At 45.5% G+C, this 27,722-nt stretch overlaps 1 protein-coding gene across 1 annotated transcript in view; it reads left to right on the forward strand.

The window, feature by feature from the left end:
• The first annotated feature begins 4,648 nt into the window (after nucleotides 1–4,648).
• NUP210L (nucleoporin 210 like) overlaps nucleotides 4,649–27,722 on the forward strand; it is a 43,798-nt gene continuing 20,724 nt past the window's right edge. The window contains exons 1-20 of the mRNA XM_054010592.1: nucleotides 4,649–4,911; nucleotides 7,166–7,302; nucleotides 7,837–7,968; nucleotides 8,890–8,983; nucleotides 9,627–9,777; nucleotides 10,853–10,985; nucleotides 11,522–11,680; nucleotides 12,246–12,314; nucleotides 13,663–13,769; nucleotides 14,769–14,909; nucleotides 16,702–16,839; nucleotides 17,752–17,907; nucleotides 18,491–18,689; nucleotides 19,046–19,191; nucleotides 20,175–20,396; nucleotides 20,931–21,104; nucleotides 21,565–21,757; nucleotides 23,227–23,315; nucleotides 23,635–23,739; nucleotides 26,976–27,077. Of these exons, the coding sequence (XP_053866567.1) occupies nucleotides 4,649–4,911; nucleotides 7,166–7,302; nucleotides 7,837–7,968; nucleotides 8,890–8,983; nucleotides 9,627–9,777; nucleotides 10,853–10,985; nucleotides 11,522–11,680; nucleotides 12,246–12,314; nucleotides 13,663–13,769; nucleotides 14,769–14,909; nucleotides 16,702–16,839; nucleotides 17,752–17,907; nucleotides 18,491–18,689; nucleotides 19,046–19,191; nucleotides 20,175–20,396; nucleotides 20,931–21,104; nucleotides 21,565–21,757; nucleotides 23,227–23,315; nucleotides 23,635–23,739; nucleotides 26,976–27,077 (2,910 nt within the window). The remainder of the gene's footprint in view (nucleotides 4,912–7,165; nucleotides 7,303–7,836; nucleotides 7,969–8,889; nucleotides 8,984–9,626; nucleotides 9,778–10,852; nucleotides 10,986–11,521; nucleotides 11,681–12,245; nucleotides 12,315–13,662; nucleotides 13,770–14,768; nucleotides 14,910–16,701; nucleotides 16,840–17,751; nucleotides 17,908–18,490; nucleotides 18,690–19,045; nucleotides 19,192–20,174; nucleotides 20,397–20,930; nucleotides 21,105–21,564; nucleotides 21,758–23,226; nucleotides 23,316–23,634; nucleotides 23,740–26,975; nucleotides 27,078–27,722) is intronic.

Raw genomic sequence — 27,722 nt, forward strand, 5'->3', positions numbered from 1 at the left:
TGCTGGTTTTAGACATTAATGGGCTTTGATTAAAATAAAGCTGCTATACACCCACAGGCGCCTCCATGTTTCTAAGGATGGGGATGTGCATGAACCACTCACTGGTTCTTCTCCCATCAACTGCAGCTGACCACAGCCCCAGACAAGAATGTCCAGTGGGGCTCTGCCAGTTGCTAAGACTAGCCTGCTTGGTGCTACTAGATGCTCGCCTGATGCTCTGTAATCTACTTCAGGGTTCCAACTGACCTGGCAGGGAAGGGGGCACTTGGATACAGGTAAGCAATTAGATGGACAATTAACTTCTTGCTTGCACCAGGTTTTCCAGATAAGCTGGTAACTGTGTAATGACTCTCAGCCTCCTCTGCACCCAGAGTCAGTAATCAAGCAAGGTGCCAAACTACACCTTGCCCCCAGTGAGGTCTCAGGAAAGCAGAGGGAGCAAGCTATGTAGTTACAGTGATCTGTAATCCGTCCCTCTTTCCAAGGGCTTGTACCTTCCACAGGATCAAGCGTAGCCCCCTGCCCAAAAGCCTACATTTTCTAGGTACCAAATCTGAGCTTGTGTAGCTGTCAAACCTTTTACTCTTTTTCAGGAGTTAGAGAAAGGAGTTTGTCTTTAAGGTGCAAGACAAACCCAAACCCACCACCCCTGCAAAACCTGTTCAAATAGCTGATAAACTCCATAAGGGACAGAGTCCACCTCCCCTTGGAATATTTCCAACACCCGCTGCAAAAAGAAAGTCCAACTAGCCTTGGGAAAGGGAGTGGAACTACCTGATCCCTACTGCCAGAAGAAATGTTAACTAAAATGGCTACTGTATGCAACTTCCTACATGCATGGCAGAGGACAGCTCTAGGCACGTAAGAAAGGGTCTGTGTATATGGATTGCTGTTTCAAACTTTCCTTTTCTACAGAATAACCCATTTTCCCCTGCCCCGTTTTTCATCCTGTAGAGAAGCAGCTTCCCAGTTCACGTGGCATTTCTCTACCTACATATCACTTCTTTCCTTTTAATGTGTAGCCTAAACCCCTTCAAGAAATTCTGTTGTGAGGATTTGAACAGATGGGGCAGCTCGTGCCAAATATTTTAAGCTAGAACTTTTTATCTTTCCTGAAACATGTAAATGTTTCCAGTGAGACCTTCTATTTTAGAAGTTCCTCAAACTTTGAAGAGCTCTGATCTGCTGTAGCCATAGGACTAACTTAGCTCTGTGGGTTTTCTCTTCTGTTAGCCTGGGCCTGGATGGTGTGCTTCATCCTCTCTCAAATTTAAAGGAGACACTTACTGCCTGAGCAGCAGCAGTAACTAACTCCAGCGGGAGTAGCTTTCCTCTCTAGCCCTCAGCTCTGATGAAACTGTAGCTGCACTACGCAGGAGTCTAATAAAATATAAGGAGCAAATATTATGGCCGTTCTACAGCTGGCTTTAAATTCCAACTGGGAACTAAAATGGCTGTGGAAAAGTAAGGACTAAATAGGACCATCTGTTCTACATGGAACTAGAAGGCAGAATCTGTGTGTAGAAATCCAGTTAGGGAAAGTAAATTAGAACAAGATTTTAATGCTGGCTTCCATTGTAGCTAAACAATTCCAGCTTGGGCTTGTCTCCCCTCACTGCAGGCAAGTCAAGGGAGGGGAGTGGGGAGCAACTGGCACAGTCACCCGCATATGAAATTAAAGATCTGATACTTATAGGGCAACAGGTTAGGAAGGGCAGCTGTGGGGATGCTGCACTGACTTGCCTACTGCAGAGCTCCACACCCTCTCATTACACCCCTGCTTGCAGTAAAAATGAAAGCCCCTAAGCCTTGTTTGATCAGCTGGGAAAGTTTTTTAAAAGAAGGGGGGAGGAGAGGAAAAATTCCTTTGGCCAAATGGGGCAGGTGCCATGTGGGGGAGGCATGGCTAGGCTCTGCCCTGGCTGTGCTCCTGTTTCCACTTGCACCAAAGCTTTCTAAAGATCGAACTGCAAGGAATTTTGGTGGTGTAGCTACAGGCCCAAGCCTCAGGCTACTGGGTCCTGGCCAAAGCTGTACTTTCCCCCAAAGCTGCGCAGTCATTAGGTGTCCAAGAGCCAGACCAGTTGGGGAGAGCACAGGAAACAGATAATCCAGAACAGAGGCGTTTTCTATGCTTAGGCCTTTGCATAGACCTGCTCTTCATCACTAGCCTTTACCGTCTCTTACCCGTTTCCTTTCTGTCACTGCCTCCTGCCTGAGGACTTGAGCACTCTGCTGCTTGCTGCCACATTCCCTGTTGTCTGTGCCAGTGTGGCAAGGTCCACCTAGCCTCCTTTACTGCTGGGGGAATTCTGTGCCTCTGTGCATGCATAGAATTTATATTCTCTTCTCTCCCCCCCACTTCACTCTTCTCCCCCCCCTGCTTATTTTGTTTCCCTTCAGAAAAATGACTTTCTAAAGGGGAAGTAAAGGGAAGCCACAAAAGCAGTCATGCAACCCTCCTCAGCAGAGATAAATTACTGTGGGGTGGTGGCAGGACTAGGGAAGACATGAGTGGAGCTCTTATGTGGTGCTGGGATCGGCTGGGGAGGACAGGACTTCCTTTTCCCCTGCACAGCAGCCAGGGCCGCTGCAGACTGTCTTCCCCCAGCTACAGGAAACTGCACGCTACCCTGTGCTTCCTGAACCCCTTGCTTCTCAGCTGCAGGGGGGTGGGAATCCCTCTACAGGGAGCTGCTTCCTCATCTGCCCAAGCCCTGTGCATCCAGACCCCCTCATACCCAGTCCCTCCCCGATGAGCCCCACTCCCCCTGCATCTAGTCCACCCCAACAGATCCCACCCTACTACACCCCAACCAGCTGCACCTGGGCCCCCCCTGCAGCATCCTATTACTGTTGTACCCAGAACCCCCCCCACAAGCCCCTGTGCGTCCAGATTTTCCCCCCACTGAGCTGCCTGAACCCAGATTGCCCCACCCAGAAGGGCAGGGCTCGGGGGTGTTTCTGGGGCAGGCCCATTCCTTGCTCTGTGAGGGTTTGGTGCAGCCTTACTGCTGAGACTGTGTCCCAGGGAGAGGGAAGCTGCCCAGTAATCTCCCACCTCTGTGCAGCCAGGGGCCTGTGCTCCCCAATGCCATCCTGGAGCCTCCACCTTTATTTGACAAAATTTGCAGGATTTAATATAGTGTGCAGAATTTTTATTTTTTTGGCATGGAATGCCCTCAGGAGTACCTCTCCTGCATGCAGGGGTGCTGAGAGCCATTGAACCAAACTGTAAACCCTGGATATCATGGAAACCACTTCAAGCCAGCCAATGCAGCAGCAGCACCCCCTAGTTCCAGGACTTTTGCCTGCATGCTAACAAACCATGCCAAAGGGCCCGATTCTGCCTCTCCCACACTGAGCTTTTGGATAGGGCTAAGTCCGCCATCAGCGCTTCACTTCACTGTACCTAGCCACTCAATGAACTAGGAAAGGGCCAAAGCCCACAAGCTTGTGCTTTCCTCCTGCTGTATGGGGACACCTACAGGCTGCTCTGGGGATCCTGCCAATTTGGGGTTGGCTTCTGCTGGGCAGGGTTAAATCATTGTTGGCAACTCTATAAAGACTTTATCACAACTTCCCAGCTGTGGGGTCTCTCTCAACACCCCAGTGCCTGGAGGCACACCATGGGGGAAGACTCAGCTGCCATTTAAAACACACATTTCTAGGCTTCACTATTGTAGAGAAACTTCGAGCCGTGACCTGTATGTGCCTTAACAGCTGGAAAGCAAACAACAAACTATGATTTTGGGGGCCTGGCTCATGGCTATTAAGGAGTGGCAATCTAATTATCCTAAGTGTTTTGCTCTAGCTTGGGCCTCTCACCTCGTATCTTCCTTACCCCATTGTCCTCTCCTGCCCCCCACCCTCGCTTGGCTCAGGATAAGACAGCAGGCCCATTCCTCTCCCTGTTCCCAATGCCTAGGTCAGGGGTTGGCAACCTTTCCGAAGTGCTGGGCCGCGTCTTCATTTAGTCACTCTAATTGTTTCATGTGCCAGTCATACATTGTTAACAACGTTTTTAGAAGGTCTCTTTCTATAAGTCTATAACATATAACTAAACTATTGATGTCAATAAGGCTTTTAAAATGTTTAAGAAGCTTCATTTAAAATTCAATTAAAATGCAGATCCCCCCGGACCGGTGGCCAGGACCGGGCAATGTGAGTGCCACTGAAAATCAGCTCGCGTGCTGCCTTCGGCATGTGTGCCGCAGGCTGCCTACCCCTGGCCTAGGTCATCCTGAAACCTTCCAGTGCCATTCTCCAATGCGGCTGCCTCTGGGGTGGCACCGGGTGCCTGGGCGTAGGTTAATTCTGGGCGCAGGAGACTGGCACCGGCGTGTGTCAGGGGCACGCAGCGCAGCCACCACCCCTGTTCTACGTTAATCCTGCCCCAGACCCACCCGCTGGCACCCAGTTTTGCAGCCAGGACATCAACCCTGGCCCTGGGAGCACACCAATGCCCTCCCCTCCCCGCTCGGGCAACCTGCGCATGCGTAGTGGATAAACTGTGCGCCCCACCCGGCAGCGCCCCGAACGGAGCGGAGCATGCGCAGTCGCTGGGCTACAGAGCGGCCGACGGGGAGCCGACGCACGCGCTGTGGGGCACGGAGGGGCGGGAGCAGCGCCGCACGCGCAAAGGCGCATGCGCAGAGTAGCGGCTGCGTGCCGGCGAGCGGGAGCTGAGCCCTACGGCAGCCGCCATCTTGTCGCCGCTCCTTTCCTCGTCTTCCGCATGAGGCTGCCGAGGCGGGGCCGGCCCCCCCCGCTCCTCCTCCCCCTCCCCTTCCTGCTCCTCCTGGGCCCCGCCCGCCCCTTCAAGCTCAACGTGCCCAAGGTGCTGCTGCCCTTCAGCCGAGAGCTCCACGTCCCCTTCGTGCTGGAGGCCGAGGGCGGCTGCTACTCCTGGTGAGGGGCGGGGCCTCCGGGAGCGGGCTGGGGGCGGGGCCTGTGGGGCTGGGGAGGAGCTGGAGGCGGAGTCTATGGGGCTGGGGGCGGGGCCTGTGGGGCTGGGGAGGAGCTGGAGGTGGGGTCTATGGGACTAGGGAGGGGCTGGAGGCGGGGCCTGTGGGGCTGGGGAGGGACTTGTAGGGCTGGGGAGGGGCTGGAGGTGGAGTCTATGGGGCTGGAGGCGGGGCCTGTGGGGCTGGGGAGGGGCTGGAGGTGGGGGTCTATGGGGCTGGAGGCGGGGCCTGTGGGGCTGGGGAGGAGCTGGAGGTGGGGTCTATGGGACTAGGGAGGGGCTGGAGGCGGGGCCTGTGGGGCTGGGGAGGGGCTGGAGGTGGGGTCTATGGGGCTGGGGGCGGGGCCTGTGGGGCTGGGGAGGAGCTGGAGGTGGGGTCTATGGGACTAGGGAGGGGCTGGAGGCGGGGCCTGTGGGGCTGGGGAGGGGCTGGAGGTGGGGTCTATGGGGCTGGAGGCGGGGCCTGTGGGGCTGGAGGTGGGGTCTATGGGGCTAGGGAGGGGCTGGAGGCGGGGCTTGTGGGATGGGGCGGGGCTTGTAGGGCGGGGTCTATGGGGTTGGGGCGGGGCTTGTAGGCCTGTGGCTGAGGCTGTGTGGAGATGGGGGGGGGGGGAGAGACCAGGGTTTTTGACCTGTGGGTGTAGGGTTGAGGGGAGCCCAGCCTGGTGATGGGGGGAGGAGGCCCTTACCTGGGGAAAAGGGTGAACATAGGGTCGTCCTAGGGGAGAGGCCTGGGCTGGAGGGAGCTTGGCCTTGGGGGTGGGGCTCAGCGAGTGCCAGCCCCCAGAGATGTGGAGAAGCTGGGTGTATGGCAGTGGCAGGGGGAGTAAGGAGCTGGGCCTGCAGTAGGAGAGAGGGGCCCAGATCTCTCCCCCGGGGGAGTCTGTGGGGAGGGGAGTAGCTGAGCCTCTGTGGGGACAAGAAGGATTTTGGCCTGTTGGGGTAAGTTATGGGTAGTGGGGCTCCACTCTTTGGGAGGAGCATATGGGCCTTTGGAGGGTTAGAGGGGTCACAGTCTGTGGGGAAGGCAGGGACCATGGGGAAAGCAGTGTTGCCTTATTAGTTTGTTTGGTCAGAGCTCTACAACAGGCCGGATGATCTGGTACAGCGTTGGTTCAGTGGCCTCCTTACCCTGCTGAGCCCTTATCATTCATGTAGGTCCTTGTGAATTTCAAAACTAATCTTTGGCACAGTGGGTTTTAGCCCACAGAACTCATTTCCACAATATATTGGTAAGACCAAACCTTGTGTGGGATTTGAGAAGTGGTTAGATGTTTCTATGGATAACAATAATATCCAGAATGGCAATAGTGAATACTAACTCCCCTCTCCTGGCAAAATAAATAAACCTGCACAATTTTTGGAAGTGATGTAACCCTTAGGCCTTAAGCCAACCTCTAACTGTTGCCAGTTAGGAAGAAACATTTCCTGGGAGTGGGCATTCCGTGACTGTCTGTTGCAACATCCTCTGAAGCAACTAGTACTGGCCCTTGTGGTGGGACGGGGTACTTTTCTAAATGAATCACTAGTCTGATCCAATATGGCAGTGTCACGGGGGTCGGGGGGAGACAAGGCCCTGCGACCCCCGGCTTCCTGCGATTCACCGTGACTCTCAGCCAGGCAGTAGAACAGAAGGTTTATTAGACGACAGGAACACAGTCCAAACCAGAGCTTGTAGGTACAACCAGGACCCCTCAGCCAGGTCCTTCTGGGGAGTAGGGAGCTTAGACCACAACCTCGGGGTTCCCTTTGATTCCCCAGCCAGCCCAAGACTGAAACTCCACTGCAGCAGTCTCACTCCTCCTCCCCCCAGCTCCTCCCCCTGCCTTTGTCCAGTTTCCCCGGGCAAAGGTGTCACCTGGGTCCAACCCCTTCCCAGCTCAGGTTACAGGCTCAGATATCCTCACTCAAGTGGAGTCATCCCCTGCTCTCCCATGCAGACAGTCCCAGCAAGACATTAACAGGTCAATCCGCCCCACTTCCTACTTTGTCCCAGGCAGTTCCTATGTATCCTCTCCGATAGCATGCAGATCACTCATACCAAGGGGAGCATTTCCCTAAGACACTTCCTTATTCTGAGTTTCAGATCCATCTGATGTTGAATCTATCTGTAATATACTGAAAAAGATCTGCACCTCCCTTATTTTGCCCAGGTAATAAAAATAAGAATAGAAGACTCCAAATCTCTCTGTTTTCCAGGTATTCCACACGTCATGACACAGTCACCATTGAGCCAATTTACGAGAATGGTACCACTTGTTCGCAGAAAGCTTTGCTGTCTACTCAGTCTACACAGGCCACAAAGCTAAGCAGTGTTGTTATAGCTGAGGAGCTTGGTAGGTGGATAAAGAGCAACATGATAGAGAAGGAATTGGGTGTCTAGTAGGGACTTCCAGGGCTGAGATAGAATAGGCTCATGAAATCATCCAGTCCTTCCCAAAGACACACATATAGGATTGGGCACTATGGTACTAGTGCTTTGTTCCATCTAATTTTAATAGTGCAAGATGTGGAACTGTGGTGTATTTCAGTATCCGTTTCAAAACCACAGATCTGAGTGATGTACATGCAAAATGACAGTGACGTGTAGTGGGCACACCACAGTCTGCATGTGGCTCAAGGAAAGATAAAAGCAAAAAGTATAACAGTGTAACATCCATGCCCATCATAGTCCCAGAATGGGCTTATCAGGGACTTTGTTGAGGAACTTGTGCTTTCCGACAAAGGTGCTTCCTCCTCCTCCCACTGATTTAAGAATTGCCACTTTTTTGGTTTTGTTTTCAGTAGTATTACCTTCTCAAGACTTGGGAAATCAACAGAGACTTATGGGATGTTGAATTAAGGCACACTCATTTATTCTCACCTTTTAGTGACAGGCCATTTACTGCGTTGTGACATCATTGTCGATATGATAAACAGTATTGAAATTATCTCCCGAACCCGAGAAATATATGTGGAAGATTCTCCACTTGAATTAACCGTGAGAGCTCTGGATGTTGAAGGTACTGTATACAGGACAAACTTCTGGGGCAACTCCAAGGATTAAACTCTACCTCCTGAGAAACAAAAACATCCCTTAATCTGAGCTTTTTAAAGAATGTATTCTGATATGTAGCAGATCTTGTTCCCATCCCCAATGTAGAAACTTTTGGGTGTATCACAAAATCCTATATTTCATGTGCTGTGTAATTTTCACGTAGAGAAAATATGCCTAACTAGTTCCTAAAATGTTTTAATATGAGCAACATGAGAGTTTATTGTACTTCTGTTTATCTTTCATTTGGAGGGCATATAATAACTGCTGAGTAAAAGTAGTATCCCATTTAGTACGAGCATAACAACTCTGTGACATTGCAAGGTTCTCAGATGCCACCCTAATAAAACTGGTATAAAAACCTAGATAATAGTAGCCAGAATTCTTGTTTTCTTTGCTATTATCTCCACCACAGAGCTGATTTACTAATAATTGTTTAAAACTGTTATATTATCATTCCAGCTAATTTCCAGCATGAAAATAAAATAATGTTCTTCTTTTCATCCTAGTTTGTTTTTTTGTCTACTTGTACATGGGTTTGTGTGTTTGTATTTAGGGAGAAGTTGGATATGGTCAGAAATATTTTGGAATATAATGGGCATGGGCAAGTATACAAGATTAAGAAGGGAGAGTTGTCATCAGAAATATTCCACACCTGGAACATGGGCCTGTGGCCTGTTTGTTCACGGTTCTGTAACTGGATTTGAGGAGCAAGGCAACGTAAGGACAGTTGGTGGTGGCATAGTGATAATGCAGGGTTTTCCCTGTTCTCACAGCAGTAGACAGTAGAAGATAGATTAACACATTTAGCTGTGTAGGACTCCATACCTAAAAACATATGTATTCACCAGTACATTTCTGAATCTGTCTGTTTGGTTTCTGTCTTCAGGAAACACATTCAGTAGTTTGTCAGGAATGACATTTGAGTGGAGCATTGCTAAGGACGATGACATGGAAGGCTTAGAACTGTCTAGCAAAATTAGGTAACTATATTTAGAATGATTAATATACCGTCTGTTGCATTTCTATAGCGCCTTTCATCCCAGCATTTCACAGTGGGGTAGGAAGTACTATTATCCCCATTTTACCTGTGGGTAAGTGGGAATGCAGAGAAGAGAATTGATATTCTCAAGGTAACAGCGAGTCAGTGATAGACCTGGATATAGAACCCAGGAGTTCTGATTTCCAAGTTTATGGGCTGACTCTTCAGTCACACAGAAGTACTGGTGCTGGTAAAGCCAGATGCAGCAGAAGCTGGCTGAAAGAGTTCTTGTGATCTGCATATCTGTAATAAGTAGACACTGAGTGCAGGTGGAGGGTTCTGTAGTGGATTAGCTTCAGCTATCTGTGTAGACATTACCTTTCTCTGTTCTATTGCCCTGTACACCGAGGGAGTTCTCTTGTCTCCCCGACTTGGTGATTAATGGATGTGCACATATCAACATAGAAGTTACAGGGTTCTGTCCCTTTATTTTGGCTAACATAGGTCCTCGTTCCACATAATCCTGTAAAGTTTGTCCTTCGATTACTAAAACATTTGTATACACACACACACACTGAAAATATAAACGGAAATGATCTTGGAGATCCTTTTCTACCTGTAAAAGCCTAGTTTCGTCTTTTTAGGATTTTAAAATACTCTGAAGCAGAGTATTCCCCACCAGACTACGTTGTCGAGATGGAACGAGCAGGAAAACAAGGGGATAGGATTCTGGTATCGGGCATCAAAACTGGTGCAGCTGTCATAAAGGTCCGAATTCAGGAACCAACTTATAAGGTGAATTCTTATTGTAGATTTCCCACCTTTAAAACAAAACTTGTGCCTTAAGTAGATTGCAGTTCCCAGGCATATGCTTGTTAAAATTATATTTTCTTTACCATCAATACCATTATTTGTCTTTCAGAAGTTATAGGCAATGACACCATTCAAACCATTTTCCATTTAAAATGTATAAATTTGGACAGTTTTGATAGTAGGGTATTGAGAAATAAATTGATCTATAAATCCCTAAAATATAATATACCCATGTATAGTGGGTTAAGAGGACACTCAATTAAAAAATCACATTTCTGTCTGAACTTGCCTGTAACAATAGCAGATAAAAAACAACACCTACGACTATTGTAACTAAGAGGTTGGAGAAAAATACTTTTTTTTAATTTTTTTTTCAGTTCGTTACTGCATTTGTCAGCATTTGGTGGCTAGTCAGTTTCACTGATATGATCCCAAAATGATTAATTCAGTTAGTATTTTTTTTGGTTGTGGGAGTCTTTCACATAGCAACAGAAGAAAGAAAATATTTTAAAAATAAGAATATGTGATTGTAAAACCACAAAAATTAGCAAGAGGACTTGGGCAGATGTAGAATCTGAAACTACTTTTAACCTTTTTTTTAATTAACTAGAGTTCAGCTGTCCATCCTTTAAAAGAAAATTGCCACGTTTTACTATATCTAGCAGGCAGAAGGTTCGAATGGTGAGACACTTCTTCCCATGAGTAACTGAAATTTATTTTAAAATAATATTTTTAATAATAGAGTTTTAATTTTGAAATCTCCTGCTGCTGGTGGCCCTCTTGCTGAAAAATTACAGTGTGATATTGACAGAGTGGGATGTCTGGCCAATGTCAAACTCTAAAACTAGTTTCCCTCTTGCTTTTGACACTGCTTTCACAACCAGGGCAAAGCTTTTGCCCATTAAAACCAAGCATTCTGTGTAATACTTTTTAAAGTTCTACTTTTGATTGTTTAACCCTCTGTTGAAGCCTTGTGAGAGCCGTGCTCTCTCACACATTTCTATCCAGTTTTTGCAGAGTGGTAGTAAGCTTCTGGTTTCTATCCGTCCTCCATTAGAAAGTAGCTGCTGCACTGGTGCGTCTGTTGGTTCTGGAGAATATATTCCTAATACCATCCTATGACATTTACCTTCTGGTTGGAGCCTACATTCAGTACCAAGTTGCTAAAATTGTACAGGGAAAGATCACAGGTAAATTCTTTTTTTAATACCTTCAAGTTTCCCAGAATCTTCAGAATTTTTTTCTAAGTGAAATTAAGTTTCGTGCACAGGTGGTATTTCACTTTCCTGCAGTTGCTGTTCATGACCCCTGGGGAAGCCAGGGTTAAACTTAACCCTGAAACCCAACGGAGCAGATGTTTTCCATGCGTGTCTAATGTCCCTTGTGATGGGTCTGTGTCCTACAGAAAAACTCAAATCATAATAGCAGTGGATGCCGCTGTATAGAGGCCAATGACTATTGTGTGGAACAGTGCTTCAGTCTGTGGCAACAGAACATTTGAACTCCAGATACTTGATGCACTTAACTAACCAAGACTGTTAAAGCTTGCACACAGCTATTTGACGGTCTTCAGGGCTAACACACCTCTGCCCCTGTGTGTGTGGGGGGGTTACTTCTTTGGTTGTCAGGAACCCAAATCTGTGCCTTTATAAAGAGAGAATCTTGTGGAAGACAGAAGTAGACTATTGTGAAATAACTGTTTTAAAAAGTAACTTATTTCCTGCAGAAATAGATTTGCCTCTTGAACATTATGAGCTTGAACTACGTGACCCCACTGTTGCACCTGGTGGGTCTGATCTTATTCCGGTGGCCAGACTGGATGTGGACACAGCCACTGTGACAGCAATGCAGTTGGGACAGATTAGTCTGGTCTTTGTTCATAAAAGTATCCTTTAAATAAAGTTGTAACCATGTCAGTCTTCTTTATTATTGTGGTCGTTCTCTTTCCTAAGCATGTCAGACCTGAATTAAGTAAAACCATGCTTCAGAAAGCAGATTGGGTGAGGCCCCACCTTGCAACGCCTCAGAGAATTCTATAACTTGTTAGGGTAACTCCCTCCCTCAGGAAGATGGATTTTCCTTCTTCAGCCCCTGTCCCTTCCTCAAGCTGGGCATGATGACATACTCATTCATCCACTTCGAGGTCAGTATCATTGGTTCTTTTTGGCCAGCGCCCATCACTCAGCTCCTCGCTCAACTCCTTCAGCTGTGATGCTTCTGGAATGAGAATGAGCCTCCTTGCCAGGTTCACAGTCCAGTTCTCATTGAAGTCAATAGAAAGACACCCACTGACTTCCGTGGAAGTTGGCTCAGGCCCCAGGTCCCCACATTTATGGGCTTAAGGATTCCAAGGACATATGGTTTGTTTAAAGGCTTCTGTTGCTCCCATACGTCCCTCCTATTTTTTTTTCCACAATAAGACTGAATTCCTTCTTTATACGCAAACTAAGATATTCACATGCGAGCTGCATCTGGACTTCCAAACTGCACTGTCTATGTCGTAGAAGCTGGATTTCTAGGTAATTAATCAGAAGATAAAAGCTTGATTTTTAAACTCTTATTGCTTCATGTTATTGACCAATAAAATGTTTGACTTTTAACAAAGTGACTTAATTATATGATAGCATTGCTCATGTTACTGTTTTACGTCTATCACACAGAAACCTGCTGTTCTTGTTTGTAAAGTGCTGTGTAAGTTTACAGCACTATACGTGTTTTGTTTTAATAATAATAAATGTAAAAATAAATTGTTCATATAGTTTACAGAAAACTTATATCTGTTAAAGAAAATAACCCCATGCTATTTCAAGCTTCCTCTTATTAATTTTTGCATATTTTTGTTTATTGTATACTTCATTTAGGGCCATTTTCAAATAATTAGATGTTAGAGGGTTAAAAGCTTATGGTAAAATTCCAACTCTTGCCATGTTTTGCACATGACTGCATTAATTAACAGGCAAAGTGATTTTATATATATACACACACACACACACACACATATGTGCACACACAATTTGTATGATTGCTTTGTATAAAGCACTTTGAACCTTACGAGTGAAATGCCTTCTGTAAATGAAAAGATCATTCTTATTATCAGTTAGTCTCACTTCGTGAAAGAAACAGGTCATGATAGTAGGATGAGACTATGTCTTATTGAAGAAACAGTCTTTGCTTGTTTCCTTCCAGGTACGTGGGCTTGAAAATTCAATCTTGCATATTCACAACCCAGAAATCTAGCTAGTTGCCTGCTCTGTAATTAGAGGCGTTAGTTAAACTTAAAGATTAACGGCACAGAATGGGCACCAGAGTTGGAAATAACTGGTCTCAGTTGCCGTATGAACCTATGCAGTCGTGCTACATTATTAAAAGTAACTACGCTGTTTACAGAGCTGTTTTCCATAGGAGAGTTGTCTGGCGCTCAAGAAGTATTGAGAAGAGGGACTGGATTGTTTAAGGGATGGGTAATTGACCCTTTTGGGTCACAAATTCTCATCCAGAGTAAATGCACAGTGACCATGAAATTACCACCACCTGATTGGCTGTTGAGTCTCCGTTTACTTTGCAGCGAACAGATGCCTGCATCACAAAACTCACCACTTCTGTTGGCCCAGGAAAGGATTTACTTCACACTTCCTTTTTGCTTCTATAAGTGCTCAGAGTAGGAGTAAGAAGCATTGCAGGGAAATTTGCATTTACTGTTGCCTGTGTTCTACCATTTAGGGGATCCAAAGGGGCCTGCAGTCTTCAACGCTGTGAATGCAGCACCTTTCACCAGCATTAAATTAATGAAACTGAAACCTGGCTGGGTTTTTATTCAATGATTTTCTTTTTTTTAATAAGCCACCTTTCTTTTACATTTTATTTCAGGTTTCAGTGTTCACCCAGGAGACAGGTGGGTTCTAGAAGTGAAGCGAGCATATACAATCACTGTTGAGGTGTATGATAAATCCAGCACTAAAGTCTATTTATCTGATGTGAGTATGTGGGAAGGGTCTGTTGTGCTTTATTCCTTACAGACCCACAGCTGCAACAACTGAGGGATTCAAATCCCTTCAAAGTCTTCTTGGAAATAGCTTATTCTTCAGATGTTTAGGATTGAGAAGTATTCAGGTCTCTGGAATTCAGCTTAATGTGATGTTACTAAAGAGAGGATAACTTATTTTCAAATTTAAACTTCCATCTTCATTTAGAAGCTGTAGTGTTCTAATAAATGTAATTTTTCTTATGCCTTTACATTTAGGGCAGCTTCAGCACGCGGGGAGAGTCTGCTAGGAGAAAGGCAGCCTGGTTTATTGGAAGGAAGGTTCAGTGGTTGGACACTAGCCTAGGAGTCGGGACAGCTGGGTTCAGTGCCCTGCTGTGCCACAGACTTCCTTTCTGACCTTGAACAAGTCACTTAGCTTCTCTGTGCCACACTTCCCCATCTGTCAGACCTGGGGTGGTAACACTGCCTGACCTCACAGGGGTGTTGTCAGGCTAAATACGTTAAAGATTGTGAAGTGCTTTGAGATCTACTGATTGAAGATCTACTATATAAGAGCTAGGTCTTATTGGTGCTAGTCTGAGCTGTCTGCCAGTGGCTTATAGTGACCTTATGCAAGTCACTTAAACCTCCTTGAGACTTTGTTTCAATGTAATTAAAATGGCAATGACAATGTTTCCTTAACTCCTGGGGATTTTTAGAGGTTGTTCTCCTAACAGTCATTTCCTTAAGAAAAATGTTCTTCATTCCAATACAGAAACCAATGACTGGGCCCTTCATTTACCCAACTGTATCCAGAATGCACTCCCAGCTTACAGTTGTTTCATAACCATGTTGGTTTCCGAACTCTGGGAACACCCAGCGTGTGTGCGCGCTCGTGGCCTTGCAGATTTCTCTGACTGTATGTCTTGCGATTCTTCTGATAGAACGTGGATCCGGTTTCTCTGGGAAGTGGTTCCTTCATTGATTTCTGTTTTTTGTTGTTTTGCAGAACCTCAGAATAACTCACCAGTTTCCCAAGGAGTATTTTGAAGAGTTCTTGTCTTCGGTTAATGGTTCTTACCATATAGTTCAAGTCCTGAAGGAGGGCATTACAGTAATAAAAGCTGCCCTGGTATCTGTTCTTCTACAGGTAAGAGGTGAAGGTTGTACCCTTCCCTTTCCAGAATTTGCTGTTGCCTAAAGAGTTGATCCAGTGCCCATTGAAGTGAGTGGAAAGACTTCCATTGATTTTAATGGGCGTTGACTCAGACCCTATGATATTACTGTTCACAAATGTACAAGCTGAACTCCTGTATGTTTCACGTTATGGCAATATTGCTAACGCCTTATTTACTTTGAATCGTAGCAGATGGTCCTATAAAACCTGTGTGTATAAGCATCTCCTCCTGGGGCTCCTGGGATAGCGAGCTCTCTCTGAAGGACAGCGTGATTTCCTCAGAGACATGAAATCTAAGGACTAGAGAGAAATGCCATGACTAATTGAACTAGGTAGTGCTGAAGATCAATAGGCTTCATTAAGCTGCTTTGGTGCTGCACCCTTTCCTACACTATTCTGAATTTTCTAGGAGTTCCAAACAGGAATAAGGGGGTGAAATGAAGAAAAAGAAAATGTACGTTGACTATCAGGAAAAGCTATAGAATTGTCTGCCAAGGGAAATGATGGAAGATGCTTTGCTCAGGACATTTCAAAACACAGCCCTTGAGAACATAGTATAGGGAACTATCATGCGCTGCTCATAGGATGGACAAGATGCAGACGACCTATTAAGCATTAGTTTTAGGGAGCAAGTATTTTTAATGTATCAGACATTTTTCTCTGTACAATTCCAGGCTTTAGTAAATGTGTTATATAGGGAAGATTTTGTAGAAGTCTGCTTAATGTGCACAGATTAAAGCCACATGAGGGCCTTGATCTGGAGAACATCTCTAACTGAACTGAATGCGCACTGAGGACAGTATATGTCTCTTGGATTAATAGGCTTGACTAAAATGCATTCTTGGGTTAGCCTATTAAGCTGGCTGGTTGTTTCTGTCCAGTTGTAATGTTCTCTTCCAAATGGTTTTGAACAAGTGAGAGGTCTTAGTTACACCAAGTAGCTGGGATTCCTCTACCTTTGCTCTAAACTTGATGTAAAGTGCAGTTTATTGTTATTTCTTCTTTTAATTCTTTGCTGGCAGCAAGTGTGCTTACTTGTCCTATAAACCATATAAACAGGAGCATTAAAGGCTGCTTTTATATAATATTCTATTTTTGTTTTTATAACTGTAGGAGTAATCTTCCTTTTATGAAATCTAGATTTTGCCCCCTCTCCTTCTGTTTGGTGACATACTGTACATTTCTCAGTCATGTAGTGTTTGACTATCTCCTAGAGTTTTACACATGAGGCAACAGCTGTTGGGAACAGCTGGAGGTATTGCTGCTGTTTTGGGGGAATTTTGATTAAGCTTATACAAAAAAGAAAAAACAATTGACTTAAAGCAGAAACACAGTGTTCCTTATTCCCACCTTGTTTTCCAGGTAATCAGTACAAATAAGAACCATTGTTTCTTCACAAAGTGTCAAATCTGTCTGCACCTTGAAGGGAGGAGTATGGTATATATGGAGATATACCTATCTCATAGAGCTGGAAGGGACCCCGAAAGGTCATCAAGTCCAGCCCCCTGCCTTCACTAGCAGGACCAAGTACTGATTTTGGCCCGGATCCCTAAGTGGCCCCCTCAAGGATTGAACTCACAACCCTGTGTTTAGCAAGCCAATGCTCAAACCACTGAGCTATCCCTCTCCGCAATATGCATTGTCTGCACATGCTGCCCCATGCTGTTACCTCCTTGTACAGGCAGTTAAGCACTAGTTTACCACTTTTGTGAGTAGGGTGGCATCTTTGCTTGAAAGATTATTGTTCCTTGTTTTGTGCCTGTAGGCTGGCTCTGAGGATTACTTACCTGTCCCAATCAGCCATGAACAGGAGGTGAAGATTTACTTTCCAATCAAGTTGACACCCTCCTTCCTTGCATTTCCACACCATCCCATGGAAATCTTGTATCGGTACAAAGTTCAGGTGAAGTATATATGGTATGGAACATCAGGAAGAAGACCTCTTTGATATGAGAGTCCCTTCCAGAAAAAAAGCTTATTAATTACTTCTAGCCAAATAGAGACCCTGTTAGTATCCACAATAGCTAGTGAGAGGGCGTGACAGCCTTTGTTTCTTTGCTAGCCTGATCTTGCACCCATTAAAATACACAGCAAAATGCTCATTGAATTTACTGGGGACAGGAGCAGGCCCCGTGCTAGCAACATCACAGGCAGATGACTAGTGCTTTCCTTTAGCCCCCCTGCAAGCCCCACCCCTCCTCACCAGGCTTGTTTGCTCTTCCCTCCCTCACAGGTGGTCACATTTTATCTTTGTCCTAAACTGCTCCTTTTGATCCTGTTTCTCCAAGGCTTTGTCTTCCTCTGTCATCTCTTCTCGTTCCCTTCTTTACTGATCATGCGCCCATGTTTCTAGCACCACTTATCTTTAGTCTGGCTACACAGCCTTCAAGCCCACTGCATTCCTATATCATTCTAAATTGTATTGTCTAAGCAGCTAGAAAAGGGGCCGCGGCAACCTTCTTTCACTATTCTGTTCCTGGCTGTGCCACTGACTTACCTTAGGTAAAAAAACCTTCCTGTGTCTCATTTGTGTCAGTATGGTTTACAGTTTCCTATCCCCCCTTATAGGGGGATTGTGAGACTTAATGAATGCAGGTGAAGTGCTTTGAGATCCTCAGATGAAAGGAACTGAAGAAATGCTGTTGGTACTTTATTTTTTTACCCTATTAGCATGTTGTTCCACAGCCAAATCAGCTCAAGCACACAGTTTGCCAAAGAATTAACACTAATCTTGATCCCTGCACACAGTCCTCCTCCCGCTTTAGTACTCGGTAATCTGAACTGTTTACCTTTTCTATCCTCTGCTGCTCCATAGGTAGAAGGAGGCAGTGGCAATTTCACGTGGACCTCTTCCAATCAGACTGTAGTCACAGTCACCATAAAAGGAATAGTGACTGCCGGGGTGGTCAGAGGGCAGAGCACAGTACAGGCCAGAGATGTGCAGAACCCCTTCCATTACGGAGAAGTAAAGGCAAGTCTTTTCCTGACAAATCTTGCTTCCATGACAGAGGGGGTTGCTTATCCAGGGTTAGAAATCTAAAACTCGTATCTGAAGAACAAAGTTGATGATGGGCGCCTGCTTAGAAATGTTGGACTAGATTCTCCTCTGACTTACATTGCAGTTCAGTGCTTCAGACGAGTTACTCCATCTCCTGATACTCGCTGGAGGGAGGGAGTAGGATCACCCCCAGGGTTGTTGCTGTTTGTTTGTTAAGCACAGACTTCTTGTCAACATATTAACAATTGTCTGCTGAGCACAACAATATTAAGGTTTATTTGAGTCAGGATGCCTGGTGCGGTACAGTACCAATAAAATCAGCTGTAACTGAATCTCTTAAACCTGGATAGTGGAATTCTGCCTGTACGATTAAGGCTGCAAGTGAAATTCAGCTGCTAAGCCAGAGCTGGCTTCCACTTTTATGTACTCTGCCTGCCTCTCATGAGAGATTCTCGGTTTCCTTCTTGAACCAGCGGCACTTTGCAGTGTGACTCGATTCTAACCCTGGGGGTCTAACCCTTCCTACTTTGCTGACTGAGACTCTTGGTCAGTGCAGGTGTGTGTCTTGAAATTGACGAAGATGGAGATTTTGCCATTTCATGCAGACATTGAGATTGGCCAAGTTTTGGAAGTTCCACTCATGATGTACCACACCGATAGGGAGACAAGGGAGACCATTGCTTTTACGGACTGCTCCCTCTTAGCCCTGGACGTAAGCATGGATAAGCAAGGAGTCTTCATCCTTGCTGAAGAGGGTAAGATAGATGAGCTCCAAATTTGCTCATTTTTTAAAATACCTGTTTGCAAAGTCCATTTATAATTTATTTCCCAAAGTGCCGTTCCCTGTTTTCCAGTTTGAGTATTGCGTCAACCAGTCACAAGGTCTAGACAAAGGGATAGTCACCCTGTCATCATGTCTGGAACTGTATCATTCAACTCTTCCGACAGCTAATGGGGACAGGACAAGTGGAGAGAGGGGGACAGTCTGGGAAACATTTAGGAAACATTTGGGAAGTCATGGATTCCATTACAGCCATAATCCTGTGTCCAGACATCAGCCCTGCTCATCAGAGATGTAGAAAGTGCTGAAAAAATGCTCTCAAATTTACAGGTAATCAGAAACCTGGCCTGACATTCTGCTCCAGTATCCAGTTAGCAGCAAAGTCCTTGGGACACACGTTGGTAACGGTGAGCGTGACCGTGTTCCAGGAGTATTTTGAAACCAGTGCCACATTTGCTGCTTATGAGCCTCTCAAGGTGAGGAGCCGCTCCCCTCTCTCTACTTCCTTCCCTGCCATTTGAGTCATTCTTTTGTCTTCGCTGTCTTCACATATTTGCTTCTGGAGCGAACCCACTGATGGTAGTGAGGCAGCAATACTAGTGCACACTTCCCTTGTGTTGTGGACTACCTGCCGTATTCATGTTGTCATGGAATTGTGGTCAGAAGGAGAGGGTACTTTACCCCTTCCCCGCTGAGGGATTTGTGAGGCTTTATTAGTTAACATTTGGCAAGTCCCTTGGAGCGGGGAGTTTAAAGCATATCACCCTGAAATGTTGCTATATTTTTCTCTGGGAGGAGGAAGTTCCTCCCAGACCTCTTTTTCCTTCACATTACACCTGCCCAAAGTTTAAACCATATTTTGCAACTACCAGACTCAGAGGATTGAATAAATTCCTTTTGTGAAAAAAAACATCAAATGTATCTGAGCAGGTCCTCTATTTCAGTAGCAATTTTTTTTTCTGTTAGCTGAGCTTTCTGCTGCCGCAGTAGGGTATCTTTTTTTTATTTTTGGTGCAGATGATTATATATAGTATTAGTTTTCTTACAGATAGCTCAGTATAGTCCAACCCAGATCCAATAGCAAATGGCCTCTTCCTATAATATTGTGTAGTTTCTCAACCTTTTGGGCCTGCATAAGAACATAGGAACGGCCATACTGGGTCAGACCAAAGTCGACCTAGCCCAGGGTCCTGCCTTCCGACAGTGGCCAATGCCAGGTGCCCCAGAGGGAATGAACAGAACAGGGAATCATCATGTGATCCATCCCCTGTCGCCCATTCCCAGCTTCTGGGAAACAGAGGCTAGTTGGCTCCACTTAAAAGCCCCTTCCATTGCCAAGTGGTATAAAGGAGCCTGCATGTAAATGAGAATCAGGCCCATTGGTTGTATTATAGACGTTACCTTGCTGAGACTATGTAGTAAAATAGCTCTGGCTGCTAATTTCTCTTCGTGTGATCAGGCTCTAAACCCAGTGGAGGTGGCGTTGGTGACTTGGCAGTCAGCGAAGCAGATGGTATTTGATGGAGGGCCGGGGCCATGGGTTTTGGAACCATCTCGTTTCTTCTTGGAATTGACTGTGGAGCATGAGGAAAAAATTGAAATTACACAGGTCCGGCTGCCAACTAAAAGGAAACAGAACCAGTACATTTACCGGATTTTGTGCTTGGAGCTGGGAGAGCAGGTAGGAAGAAAACACCTACATTTTCTGCAATGTAATAACTAGCTGGCAACAGATTGGCTAATATCTCACACATAAAGCAATACAGTGTGAAAAAAACATGTTCCATTTCTCCTGACAGGGAAGTTCAGGGCTTGCACTAGCACAATCTAACTAAGGGACAGTTTGACTCTTGTGTACCAAAAAGTCATTTTAGAAACTCCTACTGTCCACTTCACGGTGGAAATAGAAAAAGGGATAGTGTATTGCTGCATCTGATACTTAAAAGTATTCGGAGCAGAGAAGCTTCATTAGTGATGGTGCCTCCCCAGACACCCTGGGCCTCTAGAGATTCTCCCATAGAATGTTTGGTTTTGAGTCTCAGTATTTTTTTTATATATAGACTAGACCTTTATCACCACCCCTGACCCCCGGTATGGTCTAGCTTTTGTTTTCTTTAAATAAACCCATTTTGGAGTGCTGTTCAACGGGAAATCATGGGTATAGCTGAAATTGAAAAGCCTGCTGGTTAACCATCTCCCTTGCATATCCTTGCAGGTACTTACGCTCCGAGTAGGTAATCAGCCCGGAGTCCTGAACCCTAGTCCTGCCGTGGAAACTGTGCAGGTGACGTTCATTTGTGCTCATCCAGCCAGTGTGTCTGTGACTCCAGTGTACAAGGTAGTTGCAGGTGCCCAGCCTTGCCCGTTGCCTCAGCACAACAAACAGCTGGTAAGACTTCATATGTTCTAAAATGAGTGAATAACCCTCCTCTCCTGTAATCATTTGTAGGGTGATTGGAAACCCATGATGCGTGTGATATGTTTGATGTCCAGATGAAGCTTGTGTAGCATTAACTGATAATTTAATAGCTTTTATCAGGAAATCTATTATCTGAAGATGGAATCACCTCTGTCAAATGAAACTACTTTGATGGTCCCTGCTCAGTTCCTCTGCCCATCAAACCGGCTGGGTAATTACGTCAAATTACTGTGTAATTTGGCAGTAACTCATTCTCTGCATAAGGAAACTCCAAAGAGGAATCACAGCATCCTGGGCCCTGTAGTCTCCTTAGGCTGCACCTCTCTCGTTCAGATGAATGTGGCTATGGGCTGCATTGTACAAGGTGGTTTTCCTCTGGAATCCGGCTCCGAGTTACTAATGAGATTGAGTTCTATTATTTTGGGTGCAGATCCCCGTGTCCAGTTTGAGGAATACAGTTTTGGAGTTGGCCGTGTTTGATCAGCACCGGCGGAAGTTTGACAACTTTAGCTCCCTGATGCTGGAGTGGAAATCAGCCAATGAAAGTCTCGCACACTTTACTGACTCAAAGTCCATGCAGATGGTAGCAAAGGATGATGGGAGTGGACAGACCAGATTGCACGGTACCTGTTCAGTTTTATACACTGAACTCCAGTGAAGTCAGTCGGAATTGCACCTGCTTACCCCAGCACTGAATTTAGCTCAAACTCTCTCTCCTTCCTCCTAATATAATCTCTATATCTATGCATCACCATGATATCTGGGCTTCACTTTCTCTAATGATTTTGGCTTTATTAATAAAGAATTTAACATAAATTAAGCTCAAACTTCAAGTTTCCTCCCTAGGCTGGGCTCCTCCTAGGTTCTTCTCTAAGGACTGTTCAGCCCACTCGCTAGATCAGAGGTGGGCAAACTACGGCCCAGGGGCCGCATCCAGCCCTCCAGACATTTTAATCCAGCCCTCGAACTCCTGCCGGGGAGCAGGGTCCAGGGCTTGCCCCGCTCCGGCGCTCCAGCTGGGGGGTGGGGTCAGAGCCTTGGCCCACTTCGCACAGCTCCCAGAAGCAGCAGCATGCCCCCCTCCAGCACCTACACATAGGGGCGGCCAAGGGGCTCTGAACCCTGCCCCTAGCGCTGCCCCTGCAGCTCCCATTGGCCAGGAACCACAGCCAATGGGAGCTGCGGGGCAGCACCTGCGGACAGGGTGGCACCTGCGGACAGGGCAGCGCACAGAGCCGCCTGGCCGCGCCTTCACGTAGGAGCCAGAGGGGGGACATGCCGCTGCTTCTGGGAGCTGGTTGAGGTAAGCGCTGCCCAGAGCCTGCCCAGCCCTGATCCCCTTCCCACAAGTCAAACCCTTCAGTCCCAGCCTGGAGCACCCTCCTGCACTCCCAACCCCTCATCCCCAGCTCCACCCCAGAGCCCACACCCCCAGCTGGAGCCCTCACTCCCCCCCGCCTCCCAACCCCCTGCCTCAGTCCAGAGCCCCCTCCTGAACTCTTAATTTCTGGCCCCACCCCACAGCCCGCACCCCCAGCCAGAGCCCTCACCCCATCTTGCACCCCAACCTCCAATTTGGTGAGCATTCATGGCCCACCATACACTTTTCATACCCAGATGTGGCCCTTGGGCCAAAACGTTTGCTCACCCCTGCGCTAGAGCATTTCTTTAGCGAGCCAGTCCCAGTTCCCTTACATCTGCAAGTGGAGTAACAAGCCACCTGCCTAAGTCAGCAGCACTCACTTAACCCTTTCCCAACAGAATTTCCTCCTGCTTCCAGGGTGGGTGGGGTATGTCAGAGGAACACTGCTACTCTGTTACAGCCTTTAAAAGTGCCATAGCATGGGTAATGGATTATAGATGTGTGTTTTTAAACGGATAACACAAGGGAGCTGTCAAAGAACGATTCAAGCAGATTTCTAACAATTAATTAATTGCTTCCAATTCTTAACACTGAAATTATTGCTCATGAACCTCATTTGCAAATATTGCATCCTGCTCACTCTTATTCCTAGTTGAAGGTGGAATTGCTGTTTTTGTTTGTTTTCCATCTCTTGTTTCCAGTGAAATATCTGCTCTCTATTGCTTATAGGGCATCAGCTCCTGGAGGTGCACCGCATCAAAGGGACTATTCTGATTGGAGTCAGCTTTGTGAAGTATTCAGAGAGAGGCAGTCCAAGAGTGAGTGGAAGAGGCCATTTTGGGCATAGTATGGATTGATTAATCTCTAACTGATCTGTCTAGCAAACTGTTGCAGTCTACTCATAAATTGAGCTGAGTAGGTTAGGATTGTGCAGATAATTATATCTTCAGGATTGAATACTGGGTTTTGTCCTCTTTCAAGAGGAAAGTCCTATTTCTGCCATCCCAGCCAGTTAGGAGAAGTGCTAGTGCACTGCCACAGCAATCATCAGGTCCTTCTGCGAAAGAGAAGGTTTGGGGTTTTGTGACTAGAGGGAATACTAATGTCACTTCTCTCTGGTTTTGGTTGCATATTTAGGAAGTATCTAACTTGCCTACCTCCACGGCTGTGGAGTTGTTACTGGTAGAGGATGTGACAGTGGTGCCAGACAATGCCACTATCTATAATCATCCTGCTGTGAAGGTAAGAACGTTATTCGTATGGCTACACTATATCACATCAGTCTTTGGTATATTAAGCAGCATTTTACCATCAGTAGATGTTTTTTTTCCCCCCCTCAACTGCCTTCATGAACATTTGGAGGACAGTGACTGTGTCCCTGCATAAAGCTCATGCCCATCTGTTGTATAACTGCTCATCGCTTCATGGAATGATAACCTCTTTGATCTCTCCCTTTCTGCTCAATGAAATGTAAATACAGTGTGGTGTTGGACTGCAAGTGCTGCCTATGTTCAAAGGTAGCAGTGCTTCTGAAAAGAAGGCCACTGTTCCAGATGAGTGTTAAGAGAGATGATCTGCAAGTATTCTTCACAGTACACTTAATGAGGCCTGTCCTGTTTCAGTGAAACTGAAGAGACAGTGCAATTAGTGGAGGAATCACTGTTCATTGCCTTAAGACATCCTTCTGTTGAGTGTCTCTGTAGCACTCCCAATCCCTGCCCACTGGCCAGTGAGTGATGGGAAATCAATCTTGGGTTTTCCATTTGAAAATCCAAAGCACTAACCCCCAGGCTGGACCATTCACAATTATTTTAATTGGATACATGGTATTAGCTGATGCCCTTGAGTTCCTTTCTTTGTAGGGGAGCAGGGGAATCATGACTTTGTGTATTAGAGCTGGCTGTTCTTGATCACCTCATCACTTAGGGCCAAATTTGAGGTCTTTACTCGGTTTTTACTCATAAGAACATAACAATGGCCAGACTGGGTCAGACCAGTGGTCCATCTAGCCCTGTGTCCTGTCTTCCGGTGCCTGATGCTTCACAGGGAATGATCAGAAGAGGACAGTTTATTGAGTGATCCATCCCCTGACATATAGTCCCAGCTTCTGGTAGTTAGAGGTTTAGGGACACTGGAGCATGGGCTTGCGTCCCTGGCCATCTTGGTTAATAGCCATTGATGGACCTACCCCCATAAACTTATCTCATTCTTTTTTGAATCCACTTCTACTTTTGGGCTTCACAACATCCCCTGGCAACGAGTTCCACAAGTTGACTGTGTGTTATGTGAAGAAGTATTTCCTTATGTTTTTTTAAATCTGTTGCCTGTTAATTTCATTGGGTGGCCCCTGGTACTTGCATCTGAAGAAGTGAGGTTCTTACCCACGAAAGCTTATGCTCCCAATACTTCTGTTAGTCTCAAAGGTGCCACAGGACCCTCTGTTGCTTTTTACAGATTCAGACTAACACGGCTACCCCTCTGATACCTGGTTCTTGTGTTATGTGAAGGGGTAAATAACACTTCCCTCTTCACTTTCTCCACTCCATTCATGATTTACAGCCCTCTGTCATACGCCATCTTAGTCGTCTCTTTTCTAGGCTGAACAGTCCCAGTCTTTTTAATCTCTCCTCAAATGGAAGCTGTTCCATACCCCTATTCGGTTTTGCTGCCCTTCTCTTCACTTTTTCCAATTCAATATTTATTTTCAATTCCAGTTATATGATTTTTGAGATGGGGTGACCAGAACTGCAGGCAGTATTCAAAATGTGAGGGTAACATGGGTTTATATAGTGGCATATGGTATTTTCTGTCTTGGTATTTGTCCCTTTCCTGTGGTGCCTAACATTCTGTCCGTTTTTTTGACTGCTGCTGCAGAATGAGCAGATTTTTCAGAGGACTATCCAGAATGACTCCACAATCTCTTTCTTGAGCAGTAATAGCTCATTTAGACCCCATCACTTTGTATGTGTACTTGGGATTATGTTTTCCAATGTGCATTACTTCACATGGAATTTCATCTGCCATTTTGTTGCCCAGTCACCCAATTTAGTGAGATCCATTTGTAACTCTTTGCAGTCAGCTCTGGATTTAACTGTGTTTGGTAATTTTTGTATCATCTGCAAACTTGGCCACCTCACTGCTTACCCCTTTTTCCAGATCATGTATGAGTATGTTGAATAGCACTTGTCCAAGTACTGATCCTTGGAGGACCCTGCTATTTACCTCTGTCCACTGTGAAAACTGACCATTTATTCTTAACCTTTATTTCCTATCTTTTAACCAGTTACTGATCAGACCTTTTTTATCTCATGACTGTGTGTTTTGCTTAAGAGCCTTTGGCGAGGACCTTGTCAAAGGCTTTCTGAAAGTCCAAGTTCATTATATCAACTAGATCACCCTTGTCCATATGTTTGTTGACCCCTCAAAGAATTCTAATAGAGTGGTGAGGCATGATTTCCCTTTACAGAAGTCGTGTTGATTTTTCCCCAACAAATCATGTTCATCTATGTGTCTGATAATTCTGTTCTTTACTACGGTTTCAACCAGTTTCCCTGGTACTGAAGTTAGGCTCACTGGCCTGTAATTGCCAGGATCGTTTCTGGAGCCTTTTTAAAAGTCAGTGTTACATTTAGTTAACTTCCAGGCATCTGGTAAAGAGGTTGATTTAAACGATAAGTTACATACCACAGTTAGTAGTTCTGCAATTTCATATTTGAGTTCCTTCAGAACTCTTGAGTGAATACCATCTGGTCCTGGTGACTTTTATTCCTGTTTAATTTATCAGTTTGTTCCAAAACCTTCTTTTATTGACATCTCAATCTGGGACGATCCTCTGATTTGTCACATAAAAAGAATAGATCAGGTGTGGGAATCTTCCTCTCATCCTCTACAGTGAAGACTGATGCAAAGAATTCATTTAGCTTCTCTGCAGTGGCCTTGTCTTCCTTCAGTGGTCCTTTACCATCCAGTGGCCTCACTGGTTGTTTGGCAGGCTTCCTGGTTCTGATGTATGTAAAAGAAATTTTGCTGTTCGTTTTTGTGTCTTTTGCTAATTTCTCTTCAAATTCTATTTTGGCCTGGCTAAGTATTCCTTTACACTTGATGTGCCAGAGTGTATGTTCCTTTCTGTTTTCCTCAGTAGGCTTTGACTTCCAATTTTTAAAAGAAGTGGTTTTTTCCTCGAATCCCTTCTTTTACTCTGCTGTTTAGCCACGGTGGCATTTTTTTGGTGGTCTTACTGTTTTGTTTTTTTTTAGTTGGGGTATACCTGTAATTCGAGTCTTTCTTACAGTGTTTTGAAAATGTTTCATGCAGCTTGCAATTCTCAATTCTTACTTGGGCTAAAACTCCCTTTGGAGACTGAGTAAAAGCTGAGTAAGGCCTGCAGGATTTAAACCCCTACGTCAGTGAGCCAGCACTCTGAGTTGGTAGAGGAGTGAGTGCCCTGGGATTTTACTCATTTTTCTGTGTCATTCTAGGAAATATTTGATCTAGTGGAAGGATCTGGGTACTTCTTGGTCAACAGCAGCAAAGAGGAGATTGTAAACACTACATACCTGGAAGCAGAGAGTGCCATCGAGGTGAGCACATTCAAGGTGTTTTCCCCTGGAGAAAAGCCTGGGTTCAAAATCTCACAGTGAGATTCACCCTCTAGGAAAGAAATAGATATTTTTTCTTACTTTCCATCTCTCATTTCTTTTTACCTTCAGAACTGTTTATGCAGTTCACTTTAACACGCTGAATTACTTTATTGCCAGCACGTTTGTAAAGTGGGCCAGATATTTGTTAGACTAGATTTCTTAATAAGAGAAAATATTAGAATAGTGGATTAAAGTATGCCTGTCACCAAATGGTACAAAATACACTGTATCAGCTACTGTGTATAGATTTTATTTACCTTTTGGATTTTATTATATGGGTAGGGACTTGGCTGACTTCCAGATCCTGTATAGGGTGACACTTTCAACCATTATAGTTGCTCAATCAAAATTAATTCTCTCCTGTAGTTTTCCTGGCTGCTATTTCCTGTAACAGTAAATATAATACAATATACTATTTGGTGCTAACGGGCCCAGAGGCATGAGTGAGCAGCAGAGTCAGAAATCACACTTGAGTCAGCTTTGCTTTCCTGTAGAGAGAAATTTAGCCTGAATATCAGGAAGAAACATCCTGACTGTGTGACCTTCTGGACTGTTGAATAATTTCCAGGGAAAGTGGTGAAAACA

This window comes from Malaclemys terrapin, chromosome 21 (genome assembly GCF_027887155.1).
Source record: "Malaclemys terrapin pileata isolate rMalTer1 chromosome 21, rMalTer1.hap1, whole genome shotgun sequence".
Taxonomy (NCBI): domain Eukaryota; kingdom Metazoa; phylum Chordata; order Testudines; family Emydidae; genus Malaclemys; species Malaclemys terrapin.